This window comes from Ursus maritimus, unplaced genomic scaffold (genome assembly GCF_017311325.1).
Source record: "Ursus maritimus isolate PB19 unplaced genomic scaffold, ASM1731132v1 scaffold_19, whole genome shotgun sequence".
In the NCBI taxonomy this organism is placed as follows: Eukaryota; Metazoa; Chordata; class Mammalia; order Carnivora; family Ursidae; genus Ursus; species Ursus maritimus.
In genome coordinates this window covers 11,201,382-11,227,912 of record NW_024424341.1, presented here as the reverse complement: position 1 = coordinate 11,227,912, position 26,531 = coordinate 11,201,382, and the positions used below count along the sequence as shown (strand labels likewise).

The following is a 26,531-nucleotide window of genomic DNA, read 5'->3' as shown; positions in this document are numbered from 1 at the left end:
TTGCTGCCGCCGCCGCTGCCGCCGTGGCCTTGGCGATTCCACTTTTAGGCCGTCGCCCCCGCCTGCTGACCTCCTCTCTCACAACAGGACCAGTGAGAATACGCTCATACATACTTTCTGGAAGAAATCCCTGAAAAAAAAAAAAAATCAGCAGCAACAGCTGTATGAGAATAAAAATCAATAGCTATCACATTAAAATCGGTAAGTTTTCATAAACTTTGTACTGATAGAACGTAATCAATTATGAAAGAGATGGCCTCATTTCACATTGTAAGTAGTGGCATGAAAGAGTTCTTCCACTTCTTATTTTTTCATAGGGTAAGAGAGGAGGAAGAGGCCTCTAGCTTTCTTCCACGTTGGTATAAGAGTTCTAGAAAACACAAGGTCCAAAGACATTTTCTCATGAGGGTTACTTCCACACTCTTCCATGTTTCACATCACCGATTGCTCTAAAAGACTAAAGAAGTGCCCTCTTCCAAGCTAGACAAACGACAGGGAGAGGACAGAGGAAGTAAGTGGAAGGTTAAGATTACAAAGAGATGCTTCATGTGAATCTTTGTCACTCCGGGACTAAGGGAGGGAGATACAGCCATGCTGAGGAAGCTATTCAAGTGACTCTCCCCTGACTTTCTGGGCTCAGAGCTCCTAGGAGTGGCGGGAGTGTAGAGCCTCTAGACCAGCATTGTCCAAGAGAAACAGAATGTAAATCACATACGAAATTTTACATTTTCCAAGCAGCTACATTAAAAAAGGTAAAATGGAAACAGGTGACATTAATTTTAGTAATATAGTCTAACATAATTTAACCAAAATATTTCCATTTCAATATGTAATCTATGAAAATAAAGATACTTTCTATTTTTTCCAAACTTAGTCTTCAAAATCCTGAACCAGGGTGGGGGGATGGGCAAAATGGGTGAAGGGGAGTGGGAGACACAGGCTCCATTTATGTCCTAAGTTGTGAGAACAGCTTTTAAAATTAATTAGTTAACTAATTAATTAAGGGGGGAGGGGGAGAGGGCAAATCCTAAGCAGGCTCCACACCCAGCACAGAGCCTGAAGTGGGGCTTGATCTCATGACCCTGGAATCATGACCTGAGCCAAAATCAAGAGTTGGAGGCTGACTGAGTCACCCAGGTGCCCCAGGTCACAGGAGTAAAAAGCACAGCACAGGGAACACAGTCAGTGATGTTGTAACAGTGTTGTATGGTGACAGGTGGTAGCTACACTTGTGGTGAGCACGGCATAATGCATAGACTTGTCAAATCACTGTCGTACACCCGAAACCTATGTAACATTGTGTGTCAACTATACTCAAACCCCAAAATCCCAAACCAGTGTTTTACACTTATTACACATCCTAGTTCAGGCAGCCACACCTCAAGTGCTCAACAGCCACACATGCCTAGTGGTTACCACCTGTGACAGCTCTAGACAGCTCTACACGGCAGTTTCAATACCTTTTTTTTTTTTTTTTTTAAAGTAGGCTCCACGCCCAGTGTGGGGCTTGAACTCATGACCCTGAGGTTAAGAGTCGCATCGTCTCCTGACTGAGGCAGCCATGCGCCTCTAGACAGCAGTTTCAAAGACTCTCATGGTACTATTTTAAAATTTTGTTTTGAACTGATCAACTTATTTGCTTTCTCTACAAAAGCATTAGGGTTCCCTGCAGAAAACAAGACAATGAAAAAATACAACAGCAAAAAAGTCATCTATAATGTCACCGTTCAGAGAGAACCACTGCTAACATTTTAGGATGGATATTTCATTTTCCCTTGTGCATATGTACAGATTCTACAATTCTCCCCACTTCCATTTCTAAAATAAACAGAATCACAACGAACGTAGTTTCATAGCCTGCCCTTTTCATTTGGACACTTGTAGAAATAACAGCTATTCTTTATTCGGCATTTACCACACGGTTAGGCTTTGCTTTTCCGAGAGCTTAATTACCACTCCGTTTAACACACTGTCACCTTTTCCTCCCTTGTCATTAGATGTTCTTCTTCTAAGGTATAATTTTTGCACAGTTGCACAGTTTTCCAATATATGGATGGACCACTAATACATTCCCAATTTTTTACTACTATACTGTGATGAATATCCTTATATATTTCTTTCCCCACATCTTTGGTTAATCTTTGTGGCCGTGCTCAAATAATCATCTTGGAGGTTAAAATAAAAACAGATCAGTGTATGTTGATTCCGCATTCTGTGAACTAAACACTGGCTCATGTTCACACAATATTAATGCTTAACTTAAAATTTCATCTCTGATATAATTAAATGGCAGCTAACTTTCCTTTTTAATTTGAGTATAGCTGACACCCAATGTTGTATTAGTTTCAGGTGTACAACTTAGTGATTTGACAGGTTTAGACATTATGCTGCGCTCACCGTGGTGCAGCTGCCATCTGCCCCGTGACTTACGCATTCTGTAACTGGAAGCCTGCACTTCCCTTTCCCCTTCATCCATTGTGCCCACCTCCCCACCCACCTCCCCTCTGGCAACCACCAGTTTATTCTCTGTATTTATAGATCTGAGTCTGCTTTTTGTTTGTTTTGTTTCTGGTTTTAGATTCCACTTATGAATAGAATCGTATGGTAGTTGTCTTTCTCAGTCTGACTAAATGGCATCTAATTTTTAAGATGATGTGTGAGTTAGTATTTACGGAATTACTCACAGACTGCTTAACAACATCTCCCCATTCAGGAGCTACTCCATATTCTGAATTTTCTTTCAGGAATCTACACAGATCTTTCAAAGGGGGAGCAAATGCACCTCCAACCTGTAAATGAAAGAGATTGTTAGACACTTAAAAACATTATTAAATATGAAGACATTTGCTTTTATTCTGTGCTATATAGAGTTTATTTCTTTAAGATACATGTGTTTCTTGAATTACCTTTGACGACCTCTACCATATTAAAAAGGACTACCACAAGCCAAAACCACTGCTAATATACTATACAGACACGTGGATGTAAATTTTCAGTGCTTTAAGTAAAGTGACTAAAATAGTAAAACGAGTAATTACCATTTACTGCACCTGCTATGCTGGACAGACAACATAGCCTAGTTAAGAGCACATACCCTCTGGAGTCAGACTAACCAGCTGTTCCAACCGGGGCAAATCAGTAAATCTCTCTGAGCCTCCATTTTCTGACCTATAAAAAGGGAATTACAACAACACTTCCCTCATAGGGTTTTATGAGGATAAAATGAAACAATTCAAGTGCCTTAGGACAGTGTCAGGCACATAACAAATAAGTTCTTCTTCTTCTTATACACCAAGTATCACGCTAAGGACTTTAAGTATGTAAATTTATTTTAGTTCTCACTATATCCTTTGAGACGGTATTATTTCCATTTTTTAATGAAGGAATTAAGCCTCAGAGAAGTTATGTAAGTCGCCTAAAGCCAGCTAGTAAGCGTTAGGGCCAGCTTTCAAACTCAGGTCTCACAACTCATGCTCTTATCTATTATGTAAATTAAAACCCTGAAATATACAAATATACACATCTTTTGAATGTGAACAGTGATATAACCAACTAATCACAATATGAAAAAATTTAAAAACTACATATAATAATTAGAAGGAAATTAAAAATATTTTGAATTTAAATGATTTATATCTACCAACTTAATGTTCCTTTGGAGTCTAAAGATACTTTGTAATTCCTCTTTCCATACCTTTCTGCATATATACTATCTCTTGATAAAATACAGACAGGATTTTAATACGGTCAGTTATAATACCTGTAAGTATTCTTTTCTGCTATTTCCTATAGTCTTTACTTAGTCTCTGAGGTTTCTGTCGCCTTCTCCTTTTTGTTACCCCCTTCGTTAAGCTCCAGTTTAAACGGAGGCCCTCTGCGTGATTTATGGGGATTCAGCAGGTGGATTCTTTTCAATCCTTAAGCCTATACGCTTGAGACTCAGAACAATAAGTAATACAAATTAAGGGAAATGAACAGGCCCCTTGTCAGGTTGTAACAATTAAAGATAAAATTAGGAGTCTTTAATACCTAATAAGTAAAAATACAAGATTGTTCCATTTCCTTAAAACTGGCTAAGACTAATTTACTCATATCTAGAAATGCTAACTTTTGTTGTAAGATGAAGTGCAAAGATTTGTAACACAATCTATGAAAGCACAAAATTAAGTAAAATGCTACTAAAACATCATCTTGTTGGGGCGCCTGGGTAGCGCAGTCGTTAAGCGTCTGCCTTCGGCTCAGGGCGTGATCCCGGCGTTATGGGATCGAGTCCCACATCAGGCTCCTCCGCTGGGAGCCTGCTTCTTCCTCTCCCACTCGCCTGCTGTATTCCCCTCTCTCACTGGCTGTCTCTCTGTCACATAAATAAAAAATCTTAAAAAAACAAAACAAAACATCATCTTGTTCTTTCCCTAATCTCCCTATAACATCATTTTAGAGTACCAACAAAAGCTGAATAAGCTCTCTCCATACAATTGGGGAAAAATCAGTATTAATTTTAATGAGCTGGGGCATATAACAATATTAAAACAATTGTTAAGGTAATTTGTGAGTAAAGGAACTCAATGAGAAACTTGCTGTTCTTATTCTTTTTTATTTGGTTGCATGCTTATCCATATAAAAAATAAAGAATAAAAATATCAGAGCTATAAGCCTACAAAAGGGTGCCACAAGTGTTCTACCATTTACTTTTGAGGTGAAGGAGACATATACCAACCCATAAACAAAAACAATTTGGAGAAACACAAATGTTGAACCACATTTGGTTTAGAAATAGAATTTGGAAAAACTGGACTCTTACCATTCATCAGTCAAAAAAGCAGTAAGATAAACAAAGCAGTGCCCTTATTCTATAAGGCACTAAAATGTTTAAGATATTTTTTTTTCATCTGTCAGAAAATTATGTAATATGCTGATTTTTTAAAAAAGATTTTACTTATTTAAGAGAGAGAAAGAGAGAGGGAGAGAGCACGAGTGGGGTGAGGGGCACAGGGAGAAGCAGGCTCTCTGCTCAGCGGGGCTCGATCCCGGGACCCTGCGATCATGACCTGAGCTGAAGGCAGACGCTCAACCAAGTGAGCCACCCAGGCACCCCTGTAATAGGCTGATTTAAAGGAACAAGATACTTTATGGCCATCTGATAGGAAATTAGAGTGATAAAAATGTAAATCTATGACGGCCTGATGAGAATGGTGGCTCTCTCATCAGTTTCTCACCCTCTGCACTGTGGGCATTCTGGATGGGCACTGGGAGGGACTGTCCTACGTACTGTAGAACGTTTAGCAGCATTTTGGCCTCTACCTGCTGGATGCCAACAGCATCCTTCCCCTGCCTGCCACCTCCCCAACACCTACCTCCCCACCTCCAAAGGTGGGGCTCCCAAAAATGTCTCCAGACAATGCCAAATGTCCCTGGAAGACAAAACTGCCCAGTGCTGAGAACCGCTGCTTTGGACGCAGGGCCCTTTGGCAGTGTCATACTGTTTAGGCGCCGATGTGTCACGGGACCTGCTTACTTTATTCCATGGCTTAGCCAAAGATGTGGGAATTGAAATTAAATTGTGTAAAATTAGAGTCCATGTCTTTTCCCACAAATCTGCTAGTTTTAACCCATTTCCAGGTCTGTTAGAAAATACCGCATAATGAAGCAGTGTTCTAAAGATCTCCTAAATATAAAGAATTAAGAATAAACATATACATACCTTTCTGGCATTTCTTCTGTTAATCAGCTGAACACGTTCTTCTCCAGTAAGACTATTAACATCGAGTTTATTAGGGTTTCTGCAACGATGCCTTTTTTGTTTGGGCCTCCCTTCATGAAGCTGCATTCTCTAAAACATATAATCAAAGAAATAGCTTTAAAATCTTCACTTGTGCAAATAGTACAAAAGAGCTAATCCAAGTAATTTAATTCTACAATATTGAAGGTACATATATATAATACATATTACGTATTGAAAATACATATATCTCATCTATTTTCCCTTCAGTATATTATATATATACTTTAGATACACTTTTAAAATAGTTAAACATTAAATATTTTTACATTTACACGGTTAATCCTTGAACAACATAGGGATTGGGGTGCGGCCCCTGCATAGTCGAAAATCCACATGTAACTCTTGAGTCCCCCAAAACTTAACTGGTAGTAGCCTGCTGTTGACCAGAGGCCTTACTTATAATATAAACAGTTGATTAACACATATTTAGCATGTTATATTTATATTGTATCCTGTATTCTTACAACAAAGTAGGCTCAAGAAAAGAAAATGCTATTAAGAAAATCATAAAGAAGAGAAAATACATTCTCAGTCCCGTACTGTAAAAAAAGCATGTATAAGGGGACCCACACAATTCAAACCTGTTTTGTTCAAGGGTCAACTGTATAATAAAAGTATTAAATATGACTTTAAAAATATATAAATCTTCTCCTCAAATTACATATTTAATCAAATATTCAAGGTCATTATGCAATCACAACACTATCATTCTGTGTGCATTCGGACTCCTGAAATGAGGTTTTCCTTAAATGCTCTTACAGATCACTGTGTCGCCAGTGCTGTCTGAAGGAGTTACTGATAACGCTGGAGCAGCCTCCTCTAAATTGTACAGTTCTTTACTTTTTCTCCTGATAAACTGCATCCAAAACAGCAGATTTTTGTGTGTGGCTACAATCTATGTTTGTGCCAGTTGTGGCTTTCCTCTTCTCTCCATCTCACTAACAGTCTTTCCTCAAGTAATCTTCATGATATTAAAAGATATTATTCTTGCATTTTACGAATGGGAATCAAGGCTTGGAGGGGTCGCCTTCCTCGAGGTCGTGCAACGAGCAGGCGGTAGTATCTGGCTATGAAACTCTTTCCATCAAACCATGCCGCTCACCTCTACAACTTAACAAAGCAGGGTTTGATGTTTGTAGCTATTTCCGACCAATGAGAACACTGCAAGAGATGAATGCTCAAACTCTTCGGCGTGGCAGACCCATTCCATCACAGCCTGGACCTAAACTCACCTTTTCTATCCAGCTACTATTACGCCACTCATTCCCTCACATACCCTGCAATATCAGACCGGCCACTGTTTTATGAATAGGCCTTAGAGTCCTATCCTTTTTTTTTTTTTTTTAAAGATTTTATTTATTTATTCGACAGAGATAGAGACAGCCAGCGAGAGAGGGAACACAAGCAGGGGGAGTGGGAGAGAAAGAAGCAATCCCATAACGGAAGAGCCTGATGTGGGGCTCGATCCCATAACGCTGGGATCACGCCCTGAGCCGAAGGCAGACGCTCAACCGCTGTGCCACCCAGGCGCCCCGAGTCCTATCCTTTTTTAAACACTTCATACTTGTTTTACAATGCCTAGAATATTCCCCTCTGGTGTTAACCTGGTCAAATGCCTACTTATTCTTTATCATCCACCAGTCATATATGTCAGCTCTATTTTCTTTCCATATTTCCCTGGATACTTTGCCTAGGCAGAGTCAATCATTATTCTTTTATCTGTTTCCATGGTACTCTATACATATCCGTTATTATATAACTACATTTATCATGTTATAACTATTTAGCTATAGAGATATCCCAATAGAGCGTGAAAGCTAAGAAATCATTAATGTGAGATATCCTTCGGAAACCAAAACTATTATCTTGTATTGTCACAACAAATGCTGTTTTAAAAAAAAGTATCCTTCAGAAATCAAACTAATCATTATCTTGTGTTCTTTATCACAATAAACGCTGTTTTAAAATCTTAATATTATATGTTACCTCAAACACTATGATAAAATTTGCAATTAAAATGATGAATGGCTGTAAGTTTAAAAAATTAATAAAGATTCCTCTGCAGTAATGAGAGAAAGATAGGAGAGCCCCTTACAGACTCCAGTGGAAGTGCCGCAAGGGCAAGAACTTTATACTGCTCATGGTTTTATCCTCCATCCCTTAAAAGAGGAACTAGCACACAGCAGTTACTCAGTAAGAATCTACTGACTGACCACATGTTATTTTCTAACATGTTGTTATAGGGTTAAACTAATGATTCTCATTATTGTTAGAATTGCAGTATTTGTTCTATGCTTACCCATCATATTTAGTGAAAACCCCTCCCCTCACAATTAGAAGAGCTTTATTTGGTTTTTTAAAAATAAAAAAGTAATTAAAGTTTGAGAATTAGAGGCATCCTGAGAGAAAACTAGGGATCTGAAAGGCATCTGAAAGCCGAGTCCAAGGCACTCTATTTTAGACTATGAGGTGATTTCCTGGTGTTAATAATAGCGTTGTAAAATTCTAGATGAAGTACACAGTACAGATACAAAGACCACTGCAGGGACTGGAGTGTGGAGCTTTTGTGGTTCTGTGTTGTAAAAAAGTAACAAGGTGATTTTTTTCTGCTAATAAATAAAATAACAATTTTACCTTTATATAGTATTTAGTCTTCAAAAGACTTTCAGTTTTTAATCATTGGCTCAGTAAATATTTACAGGGAGCTAGATACTATACTATGGAGCAGGAGTTATATACTAGGTCCTGGGATACAAAGCTGAACAGGACATAGTCCTTCAGAAGCTCCCAGAGTACTAGACCGCTTCGCTGGGTTCTCCACTCCACCGAAGGCAGATACATTAGGCCTGCCGCGGGCACTGTATGGAGGATCTGATGCAAATTTCGTACATCAGCATCTGACGGTCAAGTATTGCAAAATGAAATAATAGATTTCTGGGAGTAAGAAAGCCATATGCCTATAAGATAGCGAGCACAAAGGATGGGGACAAAAACCGCAAATGAACTGTAACAGTTCTCCCTTTGATTGTGTAAACTCAATGTGCGTCTGCAGAGACACAACAGCTGTACCGTGACAGCTTGAAGGAGAGCTTACGAGTAGTAGTTTGGACACTGGATTTAAGATTGTGTGGCCTGGACTATTTACTTCAAATTTCAGTGTTTTAATTTATCTAGAAAATTGTTACAATGATGCCATTCTGATAAAGGTGTTAGCAGTGTTTGGGGCGCCTGGGTGGCACAGCGGTTAAGCGTCTGCCTTCGGCTCAGGGCGTGATCCTGGAGTTCTGGGATCGAGCCCCACATCAGGCTCCTCCACTATGAGCCTGCTTCTTCCTCTCCCACTCCCCCTGCTTGTATTCCCTTTCTCGCTGGCTGTCTCTATCTCTGTCGAATAAATAAATAAAATCTTTAAAAAAAAAAAAAAAAAGGTGTTAGCAGTGTTAAATAAGATAATATATGTTAAGTGCCACCAGGCACACAGCTAAGTCTCAATAAATGTTTAATATGATCATTAGTATTTTAAAGTAAACTCCCCGAGGAAAAGGACTGGAAACTTTACAAGCTTCATTCTTTACAAGCTTCATTGGGTCTAATATACTCTGTATATTGGAGGTGATTTTTATTATTAAACGCAGAATGGAAAAATGGAAATGGTACTGTGTTGTATCATAGGAAAAATGGTCATTCTTTTTTTCTGTTCATTTTCCTTACTCTTGGGCAGAACACATATTTACACAAGTGGGTAAAAATGTACACTTCATCATTATGGATTTGATAAACCACAAATCAAATATATCAAGATTTGTAAGGCATCACCTACAGGAATAAAAGCTCCTAAATCTTCCACATAACCTGGGTGCTCCTTAAGCCATTTTTCCAAATCCTTTCTCTTTGGCGCATCATCGCCTGCAAGTCTTGTCCCATCTTTGAGGTTAATAACTGGAACTGGACTTTCCGTATCAGGAATTCCTTGAGGTTGAGTATAGGACAGTGCTGGATTTATCCCTGTAGAAACCTGTGAGGTGGTTAAGCCTAAAGTAACCTGCAGAAAAACAACCAAGGGAAAATTTCATTTCTATGCTTTATCATTCGAGTTTTGATCTAATAAGGCAAATCATTTTGAAGAGGAAAGAAGGAAGTTGTTTAAAATTCTGCTAAATTTTTCAAATTGAAAATTTTCATGAATCTTGGTCAGTGCTGGATTCCTCTGAGATATAATCCAGAAGTACAGTCTAATTTCCTAATTGTATTTTTATGCTATAAGACATTCACAAAACAGCAATATGTATATTTACTAGGATTGAATTTTGGACTCAAGGATCAGTAGTTTTTACTTACATGGTTAGGTGGTTTATTTCTGTTAAAAAAGAGGATGTCAACACCTTCTACATTCTTCCTTCTTCCCCGCCTTTTTTTGACTATAGGCTGGTTGTCTAATCTAACTCCATTGGCACCAAGGGTTGACTGAATGGAAGTACCTAATGAAAAAAAATGCAAAATAGTGGTCAAAATCTAGATCTTACGCAAATTAAAAGTAGTCATTTTCTAAATATATGAAAGTGTTAGTTCTTATTTTACATATTCTAAATCAAGGAATTTTGGGGCTAAAAACACCCCTATTCCTCACCTAAAAACTGGGAGAACTCTAAGAAACTTTTCGATCTGTCTCTTCAAATTTTTGACCCTGACATTCACACATCTTATCCTTCCCTTTTAGAGGAAGAAGCAGGTCTTCCTCATATGCAAGACAAACCCTTCCTTTTCCTTTGAATCCATTAACTCCAACTATCTTTACTTTCTTGTGCCAAAATATCTTATTCTAATTAGAGTCTTCTTCTCAACTTAAAAACACGGCCTAACTCAAACAAAAAATGAACTTCTTTCAGCCTTTTCATAACTTTCAAACTTCTGAAAGGTTGGTCTTTGCTGTGCTCCTCTTCTTCACGACCAACACATTCCTCAATGTCCCATAGCCCATTACCATGACAGCCTTCTTAAGGTATTTTAAGATCACCATTAACCTTTTAGTTGTCAAGTTAAACTGACCTTTATCATTCCTCAGTTCAGCAGACCCTCAATAAAAATGTGTGTTAAGAGGTATGAATGAAACAGTTCCATGCATTCAGCCATTTTCCCCCCAATAAATACATATTTATCAAATAACTTATATGTAGGTATGAGGTACTATGATGGTTCAAAGATGAGTTAAATGCAGTTCCTGTCCTCAAAAAGTACATAATCTACAACTCTCTTATTAAATGAAAATATTGGGGCACCTGGGTGGCATAGCCGGTTATGTTCTGACTCTTGGTTTTGGCTCAGGTCATGTTCTCAGGGTCGTGAGATTGGGCCCCGCATCAGACTCTGTGCTCAGCATGGAGTCTGCTTAAGACAATCTCTCCCTCTCCCTCTGCCTCTCTCCACTGCTCTCTGTTTCCCTCTCTCTCTCTCTAAAACAAATAAATCTTTTTTTTAAATATATTTTTTAAAGATTTTATTTATTTATTCGACAGAGATAGAGACAGCCAGCGAGAGAGGGAACACAAGCAGGGGGAGTGGGAGAGGAAGAAGCAGGCTCATAGCGGAGGAGCCTGATGTGGGGCTCGATCCCATAACGCCAGGATCATGCCCTGAGCTGAAGGCAGATGCTTAACTGCTGTGCCACCCAGGCGCCCCTAAAATAAATAAATCTTAAGAAAAAAGAAAACATTATTAAGGATGAAATTTTTTTTAAGTAGTTCATAGCTTATAGTGCGAAATGCGTTTTCAATCATTCAGGAGAATTTTTAGAGCAAGTACAGTGTATTCTTGAATAAGGAGTTGCCCTTTGGCTGGTCATGTAACCTTATGGAGGCCACTTACATTCACCACATCTCAGTTTCAAAATGGTACCTTAATTCATATGGTAAGGAATAGCTAGTTACAATGATTAAAAACCATGCTTCCATATAAAAGGACAATAGGAATGTGACATAACTTTATTTAAAAAAAAACTTTCATTATCTACAAAGTGAATTTCATTATAACCAGATTAACAAAATATTGTAAATATGGTTTGAAAATACTTTCACTATAGTACATTTTAGCTATAATAATAAACCAACTTTCTCAAAGTATCATCTTTAAAAGTACCATTCTGTTCTATAAGACGTTCTCATGGCTTCCTATTCTAATATGAATGAAATGCCTTACATCAGCGCCTTCTCCTGCATGACCCCCAACCCCTAATCCCTGTCCCAGCGCAGCTTTCATGTTGTTTATAATCTGGATTCACCTTTTCTAAGCAGGCTCTGCTTTCATACAAATCTCTCTCCAGTAGGAATTTACACACTAGCTGGGTCAGTCTTATCACAAAATCATACTATTAAGTCTCCGGTCCATGCTGTTCCCTGCCCCTTTTCTCCCTTGCCCACGAATGTCACTTTCCAGAAAGACCATTATCTGGTCTTCCTCTTATAGATCCTGTTCAATTCTACCTCTTCCAGAGGATTTTGCCTAAGTTTCTAGACAGTAGTGACTTCCCTCTTCTCCAGTATTTTTTAACTATAATGTGCTGTATAGCAAAACATATTATCTTGTGGTTTGTTTTTTTTGATGTTTGTCTAATATTTTAACATGTAGGTCTTAGTCTACCAAGCAACTGAAAGGCAGACAGTGTCTTACATTACTTTTTACTTTCCCTCTACTGCTATTCCAGAGTTATATAAAAACGTACTTAATTATCTTTGGAAAAACAATTGTATACACACCAAAGTGCACATTTATAAACGTACCCTATTTGGCCATTCATAAACATATTCTATTTGGCCAATTATGTATTCTCGTGATGTCTTTTCTTTTCCTTCTTAAAAAAAAACACAAACCCAGCTACTGGGACACCTGGGTGTCTCAGTTAGTTAAGCGTCTGCCTTCGGCTCAGGTCATGATCCCAAGGTCCTGGGATCTAGCGGGGAGCCTGGTTCTCCCTCTCCTCACCTGCTCATGCTCTTTCTCGCTATCTCTTTCTCTCAAATAAATAAATTCTTAAAAACAACAACAACAACAAAACAGCTACCTACACTTACTTCTAAGAGCAACTTCTAGGAATATTACTGTTAAGCTAGAATCCAAAATGGAAAATTTAACCTAATCTACTCTATAAAGCTTGTATTGCACTTATCTTAGCTGTAATTATAACAACATTAAAAATAGCTTCTTTTTGCTGAATGCCTACTAAGTGCCATACACTGAGCTAGGTTTAACAAATGTTTTCTTAAATCATCAAAAACAAAACAACAAAAACACAGAGGTATTATTAAGCCTATTTTATAAATGAGATCAGAAACATTAAGTTACTGGCCCAATGTCACAGCCAGACAGACAGAATTCAACCCCAGGTTGTTCCGCGGCTCCATCATCATCCTCTGGTTACTATTCTAGGTAGTTTCTGGAATGAGCTCTTTAGTTTTGTTCTACTGTCATTTTTGATATTTTACTATTTCCTTCATAAATTATATTACAACTTTTATCTTTACTTGAAACCTTCAGATAAAATTCAGAGGGTACCTACATAAATGTAAAAAGGGCTTAGGCTTTGGGATATTAATAACTATAATAAAGCATTCATTTAGTATCTAATTCTAAAACCTGTTGTTAGGCTTAGATTTTAACATCGGTTAAATTTTAACATCGGTTTAGCATCTAATTAAGTGCCAGGCTCCATAATAGCCACTCTACATATATTATTTAACCCACCCAACAATGCTACCTCTCTCCAGCCCCAACCCTTCATTTCACAAACAAGAAAAGGCAAAAAATTTTTAACAGATTTCCTAAGAGTCGTGTTGGAAGGCAAATCTAGATTTCACATTTGCAATTATTAAGATGGATGAGCTATAATGCTTAGATAATAACTCTATCTAGTTTAAATGTATAAGGCTTTTAAATATTTTGTATTACTGCAGATTGCATTATAATTACTGCTTATACTATTAAAGAAAATATTATTTACCCAAGAGTTACATAAAGGTGAAGGCTGTACAACCTTCAGCTGCAATAGCAATAAAATATTCAGATGATAGAAATGTCAATCCCATTTTATAGTAGAGTTATCAGAGTACAAGCAGTGGTATTTCTTATTTTTTTTAAATTTTATTTACATTCAATTAATTAACATATAGTGTATTAGTTTCAGAGGTAGAGTCAGTGATTCATCAGTTGCATATAACACCCAGTGCTCATTCCATCTCGTGCCCTCCTTAATGCCCATCACCCATTTATCCCATCTTCCTACACTCTCCCCTTTTTTAAGATTTTATTTATTTGACAGAGAGAGAGTGAGAAAGCACGCTCAAGCATACGAGCAGGGAGAGAGGCAGAGGGAGAGGGAGAAGCAGACTCCACACTGAACAGGGAGCCCGACATGGGGCTCGATCCCAGGACCCTGAGATCATGACATGAGCTGAAGGCAGACACTTAACTGACTGAGTCACCCAGGCACCCCCCGCCCTGCCCCTGCCATTTTCTTATTAAAAAAAACAAACCAGAGCTCCCTAAATACAGTACTGTCAATGAAAAGCACGGTTTGGGGAAGTTATATTTCAATGACAGAAGCCTGGTTGATTCATATTTGAACTGCAAGCTACACATGTCTGCAAGTCCGGGAACTGGAGAATTACCATGAATGGTTAGTGAATTTGTAAGAGACCAAAGTAATGCTGATGATACAAATTTATAATTCAATTTAACACGTATAATAAAGCATTATGTTTCCCAATCCTAGGAATTCCACACACCGTACACATGCACAACAGGAGTTTTGAAATGCTTCCAGTACTGCATGGCAACCAGATTTAGTAGAATACTGAAACAGTCCTTAGCCTTATGTGAATGGAAGGTATAATGGGAATTCAAGTCGTTAATCTACTTTGATCATTGCACTTTTTAAAGATTCAGCTGATCATGAGTAAAATTCTCAACTTTTGATACACTTTATAAAAGGGACACACAACAACAAAACAAGTTTCTTATGGATTCCTCAATGCCTACAGAGCACACAATTTGTGGCTCCAATCTGACACTTAATAAATACTGTTGATTCACAAGTGTCAAAAAGTTAGAAGAGATACAGTCCCAAAAGAAGGAGATACGCTTCTCGCTTTCAAAATGTTAAGATTATCATGTAGACACGGGAATGAGTTGATTCTGTGATGCCTTTAAAGACAATTTCAATCATTAAGAAAAACCAATTGCGGGCAAAATTTGCTTCTAATTAAGAAGGAATTTTGCGATAATCAGGGCTGCCCAGTAATAAAAAGGGCTGTTTGAGGTCGGAACAATCTTTTCCTGCAAATATTCCATGAGAATGAAGGATTACCTTTCAGGGAATAGTTATAACAATTCCTCTATCCTGTAGATGACTGAACTATACTATCTCTAAAGTCTTTCTAGAACTTCTCATTTTAACCTCCTCTACTAATCACCACTAATTTGTGATTTAGGTGTTTGCCTTTACATTCACAACCTGCTTTCATGTTGAAATGCTGTTTGAACTTCTATCTGTATAGAACTACTTGACAGAATATATCCACCCAAATATTTAGGACCCCTAAACAAAATTGCACCCTGCTTTAAAATGTCATATTTAAAAGACCCAACGGGTATTAACCAAGATCTAAAGATCTAGAATTATATTATATATATAAATAGGAATAAATAAAAGAGAATTTGGAAATGACAGTAGGAGTACTGCATGCCAAGGCAGTCATCATCATCCTAGTCACCTGATACTGGCACGGATTTGGGGAAATTGGCGAGGCCGGTCTCCGACGCACTCTGCAGCTCCCGAAGCCGAGCGAGGTACTGCTGCTGCCCCGGGGCACCGTCTTCACTATCCAACGGTCTTTTCTGAGCAAGCCCTTGCTTCTGAAATGTCAACTTCAAACCACCTTCCTGTTAACAAACACCATTATCAAGAAAGAAAAAATTACAAAAACTCATTTCAGTTATTAAGAGAATTTTTTTTACTTAGAAAAAGTGAAGTAAAAACCCTGAAACATTAATCAAATTCTCTCTCCTTATTCAGAAATAAAGAAAAAAAAAATCAACCCATTTCTATGATGAATATTGAGTTTTCTATCTTAAAAGAAAACAAAATCCAGGTACTATCTACACTTTTCTGAGCAAAACAAAGTTTTTCACGTGACTAATACAGCATAACACTATCAGCTTCAGACATACATCTCTAAGTACATTATTCAAAGGACATTTCAGAGGACGTTACCCATGTATTACACACGGAGTAATCCATTTAGCTTCAAAAATCATACTGAAAAATGAAATGTTACTGATAACATGGCATGCTAAATGTTTAAAAGAGGAAGTGCACTGACATACCATTTAAATATTATATAAAAGAACCAAAACAATTAGAATTTGTCAGACTGTTTAAGAAAAGCATTCTTGATTGGCAGAAGGACTATTTTCAGAAGTACAGGTAGAGAAACATATTAAATGATGATCCTTCTAGTAGAATATTCAAGTTTAATAACCTGGATATCAAAAAGAAAACAATCCAAATACCAGAAAACAAGTATGTGAAGGAAGTAAGAGTGAGAGCAGGCAGCCACTTGCAGAAAAAGCATGCTGCACACGTAATCGCAATCGGGTCCTAGGGCAATAAAAATAAACATACGTCTTTGATTTTCACTGTAAACTCCTTTTCTCGTACATGCTTCTTCACCTTTGACATCTGTGTTGACTGATCATGCTCTTCTTTAACGCCGGCACCTGGGGGAGTGGGTACACTGGGTTCGCTATATTCTGTAGCTGCGCCAGGACTGTCCAGCAGTTTTGTGGTATAGAAAGAAGCCACTGTGTTGGCATCGTAACTTCTTCTAGCTGAAGGCCACTTCCCTTTCAGCACTGTTTGACAAATACTGTCCAGCCGGTTGATCATCACGCGGTCCTGGAAGAGCATGCCACAGCCAAGTGTGATTTTAACAATCAGGCCAGATCTTTGGAGACGAAATGGCTCAGGGCCTTGATGGATTTAACCCCCGTACAACATACGTGCATTTGGTATGTACACATATTCACACACCCAATCATAATTCTGTAAGAATTCAAGTACAAATTTCCACTGGAGTTCAAAAATAGTTATGATAGAGACAGTCTTCTGTTATTTTTATAATTACATAAGTAATACAAGTTCCTTGTAAAAATTCAAACAACTCAGAACTAGGTCAGAGTAGAGTTCTCCTAAAGCTAAGTACTCTTGACCTAGTCTAGCCACATACCAAAAGAATTGCATTAATCCAATCTGAACTTCTACCACTGAGAGTATATGCACCTAAGTGAACTTTTTTTCTAAGTCACTGATGACTACGGTAAATTTCTCCAAGGAGACTCAGCTCAAAGCACCTATTTCATAAATAAACACCTGAATATTGACTTGTATGTGAATGTAAGTATTCATTATCTCTTATTCTAAACATTCTAAGGTTATGTTGAGAAATATACACATTCAAGTACACCTATTTACTTGATAATAGCAGTTGATACATTTGATGCTTACACCAAAATGCCACGCTCTGTTTTACAGTGACCTATTTTTCCATATGAGAAGAGTATCTACCATTAAAGCAATAAGAAAAACACTCAAAAAATGATCTGTTCCAGGAGGACATTATCCATTTACCTTTGGCCAATATGAAGCTGCTAGCATGTATCCCCCTTGTAAGATGTAAGCTGACTCTGGTGTCCCATTGTTCATCTGGAAACTATCCTGGGTCTCGTCCTGGGTAGTGCTCAGTGACGCAACACTTTCTTCATCATAGGCTTTCACGTGAGGGGTACCTTCTGCTAAGAACAATTATAACTGTTTCAAGAAGACGGCATAAAGCAAGTTTATATATACTTTTCAAATCTTATATAATTATTCAGGTATATTTAAAAAGGAAAAAGAAGTAAAAACAAATGGGAAAAAAAAAAAGGAAAAAAATTCACCTAGAATATAATACTCATTGTTTAAAAAATTAGCACAGGGGCGCCTGGGTGGCTCAGTCGTTAAGTATCTGCCTTCGGCTCAGGGCGTGATCCTGGCATTCTGGGATCGAGCCCCACATCAGGCTCCTCTGCTATGAGCCTGCTTCTTCCTCTCCCACTCCCCCTGCTTGTGTTCCCTCTCTCACTGCCTATCTCTATCTTCATCAAATAAGTAAATAAATAAAATCTTTAAAAAAAAAATTTAAAAAATAAAAAAATAAAAAATAAAAAATTAGCACAAAAGCAAAATAAGTGGCATTAAGGAGTTTGAGGGGAAAGGGTTAACAAAACAACCCTTTCTGCATGAAAATGTGACCCTCAGTTAACTCTATAGGTCCGCTTCCCTGCAAACAGATAAACTCCTGACTGATCAACTGCGTTTAGCCTGGGAGGATCATAAATACCTAATGGGTATACTAACATTCTCTAAGGAGGGGACTCCTATAATGGGGCATATCCTTATGGCCACCCTGAAACTTATGTCCCAGTTGTTACAAGAGACTCTGGTTCCTGTGGACTATGAGGTTCCTTAGGCCAGACTGGCTCCTGCGCCCACTCAACGTCAACTCATTTCCGTGCACCTGAATGGTGGGCTGTGGCAAGCACACCTCAGGAGAGGGCCACCTGACATTACTCTGCCGGACAGCTGCCGTTCCTGTCCTGTACTGCTCTGAGTAGATAGCTGCCAAGTAAGGCCTATGCTACTCTTGTTGGTCTGACTGCTAAATCTAAAAATCCTGGTGGTGGTTATAGAATATCATCCTGATTTGTTCCCTGGTCAACTTGTTCAGAAAACAATGTAACATTAAATTGAAGGTGATCACAAAGAACTAAAATATTGTGTAAAATGCCTAATTTCTGTTTGATGAACCCATTTTGCAATGCCTGGAATACTGCATCGGGAGTGTGTACCAGTAAGTCTCGTTTCCTTCTCACTAGTGCTTCTCTAAGCAAATCTGTACAGGTAAAATCTCAGTCAACAATTTTAAACATGCTTAAGTTATCTGAACCAAATGCTTTTCATTTTCACTTGAAATGTCTTAAAATAGCAAAAGCACTTTATGCATATACCTCGCTTTTGGACTTCTTCTTCTTCACTGTCACTTTCTTCTGATGAAGATGAAGAGGAGGATGATGAGGAAGAGGATGAGGATGAGGATGAAGACGATGCTGAAGAACAAGAGGAGGATGAAGAAGAACTAGAGCCTGATCGAGAGTGGGAACAAGAGGAGGAGGAAGACGAGGAAGAAGATGATCTGGAAGAACAGGATGATCTCTCAGAATCAGAGTCAGACTCAGAACTAGATTCGGATCCTCTTTTGTGGACTCGCTGTTTCTTAGAAGCTGGGTTTGGAGTTAGGGGTTCTGTTCTGGCTGCAACCATGCGTCTGTCTGTTTCACCTTTTCCACCAGATTTCTGGTCTCCAGTGGCCTGCGGTAAAACCCCGTTCTTTGGACTTACAGGCTCAGACTTTATTAGTGTCCTGGTTTCCTCAGAAGACATAGATTCTTCTTCAGAAGACTGAGGCTCCTCTTTAAGATTTTCACTTTTAACTTTCATATCCTCTAGAATAATACCTTTAGCATCTAGGAGCCTAGGTAGAGAGGTAAGAGGAGAAGCAGAAAGTGCTACTTGATATTGCTGTAAAAGTGGGGTAGAAGTCCTTGAATGAGCCATCTTACTTTGACTGTAGTTCCTTTGAGCTGCCATAAAGGAGAGTTCAGGATCACGAAGAATGTGATAGTCTGTTCGGCTCACCCCATGTTTAGCAGCTCCAATGAGCAAGTCCCTATCATGAGGGCCACATTCCCACCAGACTGGTAAGTCTGGATTTGGATGGCAAAGCTTCAAGCGTTCAAACAATTGTGGATGCCGGAGGGCCTGTTCCCGTACTTTCCTTAGAAGTTCAATACGGTACAAAGTCCTAGAAGCACGTTCTTCTGTGATTGGCTGGATAAAAATATTTGGATCCACCAATTCTACGTTAAAACGAGAACAAAAACATTAACCTCAAAAACACTTTGTTACCGATTTAAAACAAATAACGCAACTTCTAAAATGTACCTCTACTCGGTATCATTGTGTAGTTTCCAGAATTTCTTTTTATTATTTTTAAGTGAGAAAAAAATAGAAGTTTTAAAAAGAAGTACCAAAATCCATACATATAATAGATAACACTGGATCTTCTGAAAGTAAGTAGAACATAACACTTTTTTTACAAGTATATGAATGTAAGAATTTAAAAAGTTCCCTATGACCCGTCTTTACTAATCTGTGCCTTACTCAAATAGAAAAACACTTACTTGAACTCATTTATAAATACAAATTAAAACTGTTAAATCATACCCCATAAACAAACAGAAGTCCCATTTCCCTAGCTGCACCAAGGTAACTCTGCATTACAGTGAACTCACAGGAACACCAAAGGCTTTCTTAAAATTGGAGGGAAATGCGGGAACATTGTCAAATGCTATGTGAAGTAATGGCTGGAGCTGGTTCAGCTTCAACATTAGATCTTGTGATCTTCCTTTTGATGGGGCTGTATCTTTGTGGGCAGAGATACTGGCAGTTTAGAAGTATTCAAAAAAGATAAGGATTTGTTGAAATAATTCAGGGGTCACTTAAAGGAGCTCGTACAATTTGAGCATCAAAATAATGACAGTATTGGGTTATAACCTATAGGATAAAACAAATATCTGAGTCCATTCTGATATGAATAAATAATTGATGAGCAGATGAAAGCGAAACACCAATCCTTGCTCGCAGCAGAATTCCACAGTAAAAACTGTTACACACAAGGACCTACTCGTGGATACTTAAGTCAATGCGTGAAAGTTTGAGGAGAGGATTTGTGTGGTCTCAAAGTATCTCAAGATTTCTTTTAACTGCAGGGGAAAAGATAGCTATTTTACACTGGGGAAACAGCATAAACCACTGTAACCAAGCAGTCAAGGACAACCCCATCAGCGTTGGACATACCGCCATTCTGAACCCGTGGTACTTTCCGAGAAGGACACACCATTTCTGTGGTACTCCTGACAAAAATGCACACCCTCAACGCAACGACATGAAAACATAAGACAAATCCAAATTGAAGGATTTGTGGCAAAATAACTGATCAATATTTTTTTAAGGCATGAGGGTCATGAAAGACGAGAAAAACTGAGGGTCTCTTACAGACTATAGGAAGCTAAGGGGAAAGACCAACCAAATAGAAGGTGGGATCCTGGAACAACAAAGGGCGTCAGTGGACAAACTGGTAAGATCTGACTAGATATTCAGTTAAGTTAATGGCACTGTACTAATGTTAATTTCCTAGACTGATAATGATACTATAGTCATGTAAGATTTTACATTAAAGGAGGCAAAGTGAGAGATACATGGAAACTTCTATAGTTTTCTGCAACTTTTCTGAAAGTCTAAAGGTATTCAAGATAAAAAGTTAAAGAAAAAAGAAGAAATCAAGGACCATGCAAACATCAAGGTTTGAGAATAGTATGGTGCCTGACAGGTATACACATCCCATTAGTAAGTAAGTATGGCTATTTAAGAAAGAAAAGTATTGTGTATTGTTCTTTCAATTTACATTATGTTTTTAAACAATTACCAGACTGTTGGACATAAGAACTTATTAAGTTGTTTGGATCTAATTATTCATTAAACAGAACATTTGGCCTCAGGTGCTGTGAAAAATTAGAGACAGTAAGGGCTCTGTGACCTGAGGAAGTTTGGAAAACCGGTGTAAGTAAAACCTTACACCCATTTCCAACAAGAAAACACAACCTTTTCAATCATTATTTAATAATTAACTTTCCTTTTTGCTTGAAAACTGGAGTCCAAAGTGGTTAATTTATTCACCACATTTTACATTGCTGATGGGAATTAAGAAAATAAAAAAAGAAATGAGGGCCTCTTGGCAACCATAAATAATAGAAGACACAATACTTTGCTTTATCTGTCTTTTTAAATCCATTGCTAGTCTTACAAAAGACATTTAACTAGACTAAAATCTACCCTGAATCATCTGGTATTTGGGTAATCAAGTAATGGGCTGGCTACTCTATTCAGCAGACTGACAACAGATCTGTTAGGACATAAAACTAAAACAAGCAAACAAATTCACATGGAGTTTACATCCTTTTATTAGCCATTTATATTGTACTACAAAACAGGAATAGGAAGGCAGTGGGGTTTAGCAGTCAGAAATCATATTTAACAAAGAATGGAGACAGTGGCTCATAACAGCATTATCGAGAGGAGTTGCTGGCAGGATGAACTATTTCTCTGGGTTTCAAAGACAATGAAATTCACCCCAGAATAGGGCTTTGGCTGAGCATCAGCACCTCTGATTAGTTTTTTTATTTTTATTTTTGGAAGGCTCTGGGTGATCTTTTTTTCCTACTAAAACTCTTTAAAATGTCCTTTGAGCAGAGGCCTCATTCCTTGCAAAATTATTCATGTAAATAAGCCCTCTAACACAGCTCCCATCAGATGGACTAAGTACACAAGTTAGTTCTGTTCACAAGCTACCATGAACCTTCTACCTCCCTCGATCATCAGTCTAATACTGAATTAGCACTGGCCACTCCTCAAAACTCAGGGTGTAACTTTATTCTTTTTAGATCTCATTTTAATAGCAGGATTGACAAATAGGGAGATCTTTGGACATAGTTTATTTACAATTCTGAAAAATTACTGAGGTACTAAATTAGACTACTGAAATAAACAAGTAAGAAATTTCTGAATTTTAGTGCTTTTTGCTTCTTTGACCCAAACCAGGAAAGACAAATTTTATACCTACCTTCTTTGGAAGGAAGACGACAAACCCTCCGACACATAGACATGAACGCGTACAAATACTTCTCCAAGCTATCATCAGTTTTCTTATGCAGCCTAGCCATAGCTCTAAATTTTGTCCAATCAAACTGGCCTCTGTCAGGGTCAAATACCACTCCAAATGTAGACACAACTCTATAAAAGTCAGCTTCTTCTCTTCTCGTCCATCTGAGTCAGATTAAAGAAAAAGTCACATTGGTCACTAAAATAAATATTTATTAATGCTGAATATAATGACTATAATACAATTTAAAACATTTCAAGTACCTAACACTTTAAAGGTTTAAATGCAGGACACTGCCTTGCAAATACATTTAAAAATGCTAGTTGAGGGGCACCTGGGTGGCTCAGTTGGTTAAGTGTATGGCTCTTGGATTAGGCTCAGGTCCTGATCTCATGGCTCGTGGGACTGAGCCCCATGTTGGGCTCTGCGCCCAGCAGGAGTCTGCTTGGGTATTCTCTCCCTCTGCTCCTTTCCCACTCGTGCATGCATGTGCTCTCTCAAATAAATAAATAAGTCTTTTAAAAACATGTTAGCTGACTCATCTATCCAACCACGCTTCTTTTCCTAGACTATAATAGTTTTTTGCAAATCTACTCTCTAAGAAAACACGCAGGGAAGACAAGATTATGTAAGACACAATGACCCTACCTTTAGGGAAAAGATAAAACATTTCAAAGATATTTCTAGTATAAGGTAGTATGTTATAGTTGTATGCGTTATAGAAACTAAGAATTTTAGGAGAGCACAGAAGATGGGAGGACCACTTCAGACTTGAGTGATCAAGAAAGCATCACAGAAGTAAGTGGCATTTAGGGGCGCCTGGGTGGCACAGTGGTTAGGCGTCTGCCTTCGGCTCAGGGCGTGATCCCGGCGTTCTGGGATCGAGCCCCACGTCAGGTTCCTCCGCTAGGAGCCTGCTTCTTCCTCTCCCACTCCCCCTGCTTGTGTTCCCTCTCTCGTTGGCTCTCTCTATCTCTGTCAAATAAATAAATAAATCTTTAAAAAAAAAAAAAAAAAAAAAAGAAGTAAGTGGCATTTAAGATGAAACAAGGCAAAGATCAGCCAGGTAATTCTAGGAAGAGGGCATAGTATAAGCAAAGTAGGAAGTAATCTACATTTTGGGGGTATGATAAGCATTCCAGATTGACAAGGATATGGCTCATACCAGAGACAGAGACAGGGTTGGGGTCAGATTATGAAACATTCCATTTGCTTGGCTAAAACAGTCTCTGTTCAGTTGAAAGCTCCTAAGATACTTTAAGAGGGTAATATTATCCTCACACACCACAGATCTCCACAGTCTAATTTATGGACACTTTTTCCTGGTTAAGTTATGGAATTGTGTGAACAAGAAAGAATGTGTATGAGACCTTTGAAAAACATCAACAGGCCATTTTCAGCATAGCGCTACCTTAAGAAGATTAATATAATACTGATGTAAAAATAGCCTGGGAAACCAATCAAATCATATGAACCTTGCATCTGGGGGATGAAAGCAGGAATAGAATACAAAGGATGGATTAAAAGATTGCACAGGACACACAGAAATGTGACATAGTGTCTACCCTCAAAGAATTTACAACTTAGAAGGACAAGACACAGAAAGGCAAAGATCAATGTCCTTACGACATCTTATATTAGTGTGACAATGCGAAGTTTATTTGGGTAAGTGCTATCTGAGTGCAGGAAACAATACTGTGAGCTGGACTGGTTGAGAAAAAAAATAGTAGAAGAGGTAGGATAGGTGTTGAGCTCTGAAGGAGGGGCTAGGTTTGGACTAAAGAGTGGGAAGAAGGGCGTCCCAGGTGATAGGAACAACATAAGCTAGGTATTGAGTCAAGAACACATAGGACACTATGGCTGCGGGAACAGTACTGGATAGAATTAGAAATGCATGCTGATGCTGAAACTGAAGAGACTCTTGAACCTAGGCTTAAGAACACACTTTATACCTGCAGTAAATAAGGAGGCATGGACTATCATGATAAAGCTAAACTTTAAGGACGATTAATCCAGATCTGACCGACCAAGGAAAAATGCACGTGGGAGGTTAAAGATGGCCCTGAATTCTCTGCCACTCTTCCCACGGAGAGGCACAATCTATTTCCCTCTCCTTTTAATCTTGGTTGGCCCTGTGACTGTTTTTTGACCCACAGAAGGTGGCAGAAGTGACACTTTGAAACCCTGAGGCTGGGCCTTAAGAAATTGAAGCTTCTTCTGCCTTTGCCACTGGGAATGCTCCCTCATAAACGCTGCCAGGGCCAACTGCCAGCCATGTGGGTGAGGCCACTTTCTCCCTTCCGGACATCTCACCACTCCCACCAACACCACGGGAAGCAGAAGAACCACCTGGTCAACCCATACAATCGTGAGAAATAAAAAACTGATGTTTAAGTCACCACATTTTGGGGTAGCGGTTATTATGTAATTATAGACAACTGAAACAGTACAGTTGCTGAGGTAGTATTTGAAGAAGATTATGTCTAGGACATCTAAAAATCTTAAGTTTCAGACTGACTAAATCTGGTTACAATGAATGTGCTACAAGTAATACAAAAGAACAATGCTGTATTTTCCAGAGAACATCCAAGGACCCAGGCTTAACACGGACGCCAGGTTATTGCAAAACACTGCTATTCTTTTCAACACAGTCTATCCTTTTCAAGAAGTTAAAACTTTTGGGAGGAGAGAAGCATGCCTGTCTTCTTAACAAGTTCTCTTACAAAAGGGTCTACCATTTTGTCCCTCTTTGATATCAGTTGTTCCAAGGGTTCATCCTTTATATAAAGCATAAACGGACTTGTCTTCCATACATTCTTACATTTCATAAATGTCATAATGTAAAAATAAGGTAGAATGAACTTTATTTCATGTAATTTAAATGTACCCTTTATTAATAATTTAATTCTTGAGTTTGCTTTGCAATTTCATTTTTTTAATAACTCACTGGTCATAAGCATGACAAAATAATGATTAAATATGAAGCATGGCTAGGAACTATAAAATGCAATTATTTTCGTTTGACCGTATTTGTTGTGTATATGTGTGTGAGTATATATTTATGCATGCGTATGCATGCATAAAACACTTTGCTTTGACCAACTTTTCTACCAATATATGTTTTTCACAAAGTGAGATCATCATACAGTAACAGCCTTCTGAACGAATAGCTACATTTATACAATTACACTAATATTAAAAATTTAGTGCTATTGTCTTACCTTTGCTGCCTTTCTATCTTGGCTGCCATTTTAGGATTGAGAGTGGCTTCTTCGTAAAGAGGCTGCATTACACTGGCGGGCACTGAGAAAGTAGGCTGTATCTGCTGGATTTGTCTGTTTTTATTAGTACGCTGATATGCAGTGATGAGACGCCTCAAACGTGTAGTTAAAGCTGATTGAGTTGGCCAATAAATTTTATCACCTTCCATCAGTTGACCATCTATATTTAAAGAAACTCATGTCAATAAAAAAACAAAACAAAACTGAAAAAAACCCCGCCCCCCAAAACTAAACAGATACTGAAATGAAACTCATAAAAACAGCAAAATTTCCTTACTTAAAATCTTTTTCTTTCAATCTGATTATGTGGAAAAAAACCCACACAAGCCAAACTTCTCATTATAAAAGAGTTTTCTTTTAACCACAGCTCTAAAAACATTACAATAAACTTAAAGAACAGCTCAAAGTAAGTAGGTCACAGTGGAATAAAGAACCGTAGTATCTACTGAACATCCCTTGCACAGAAAATACAACTCTTGCATTTCCAGGTCTAATAGATTTTTACCGGCTGGCAAATACTCAAATGCCTTAAACTTAAATGAATTAAAAGTCAAACTGAAATCCCTGAGAAGCTGAATACTGTAAACTCTTTTACTTAAAGCC

At 38.2% G+C, this 26,531-nt stretch overlaps 1 protein-coding gene across 1 annotated transcript in view; it reads right to left on the bottom strand.

Moving 5' to 3' along the window:
- The window catches only part of CHD9 (chromodomain helicase DNA binding protein 9), a 214,081-nt gene that overhangs the window by 3,404 nt on the left and 184,146 nt on the right, over nucleotides 1-26,531 (bottom strand). The window contains 11 exon segments of the mRNA XM_040633303.1: nucleotides 2-130; nucleotides 2,685-2,789; nucleotides 5,702-5,830; nucleotides 9,603-9,824; nucleotides 10,121-10,260; nucleotides 15,544-15,712; nucleotides 16,455-16,727; nucleotides 17,460-17,623; nucleotides 18,878-19,786; nucleotides 22,609-22,811; nucleotides 25,869-26,088. Of these exon segments, the coding sequence (XP_040489237.1) occupies nucleotides 2-130; nucleotides 2,685-2,789; nucleotides 5,702-5,830; nucleotides 9,603-9,824; nucleotides 10,121-10,260; nucleotides 15,544-15,712; nucleotides 16,455-16,727; nucleotides 17,460-17,623; nucleotides 18,878-19,786; nucleotides 22,609-22,811; nucleotides 25,869-26,088 (2,663 nt within the window).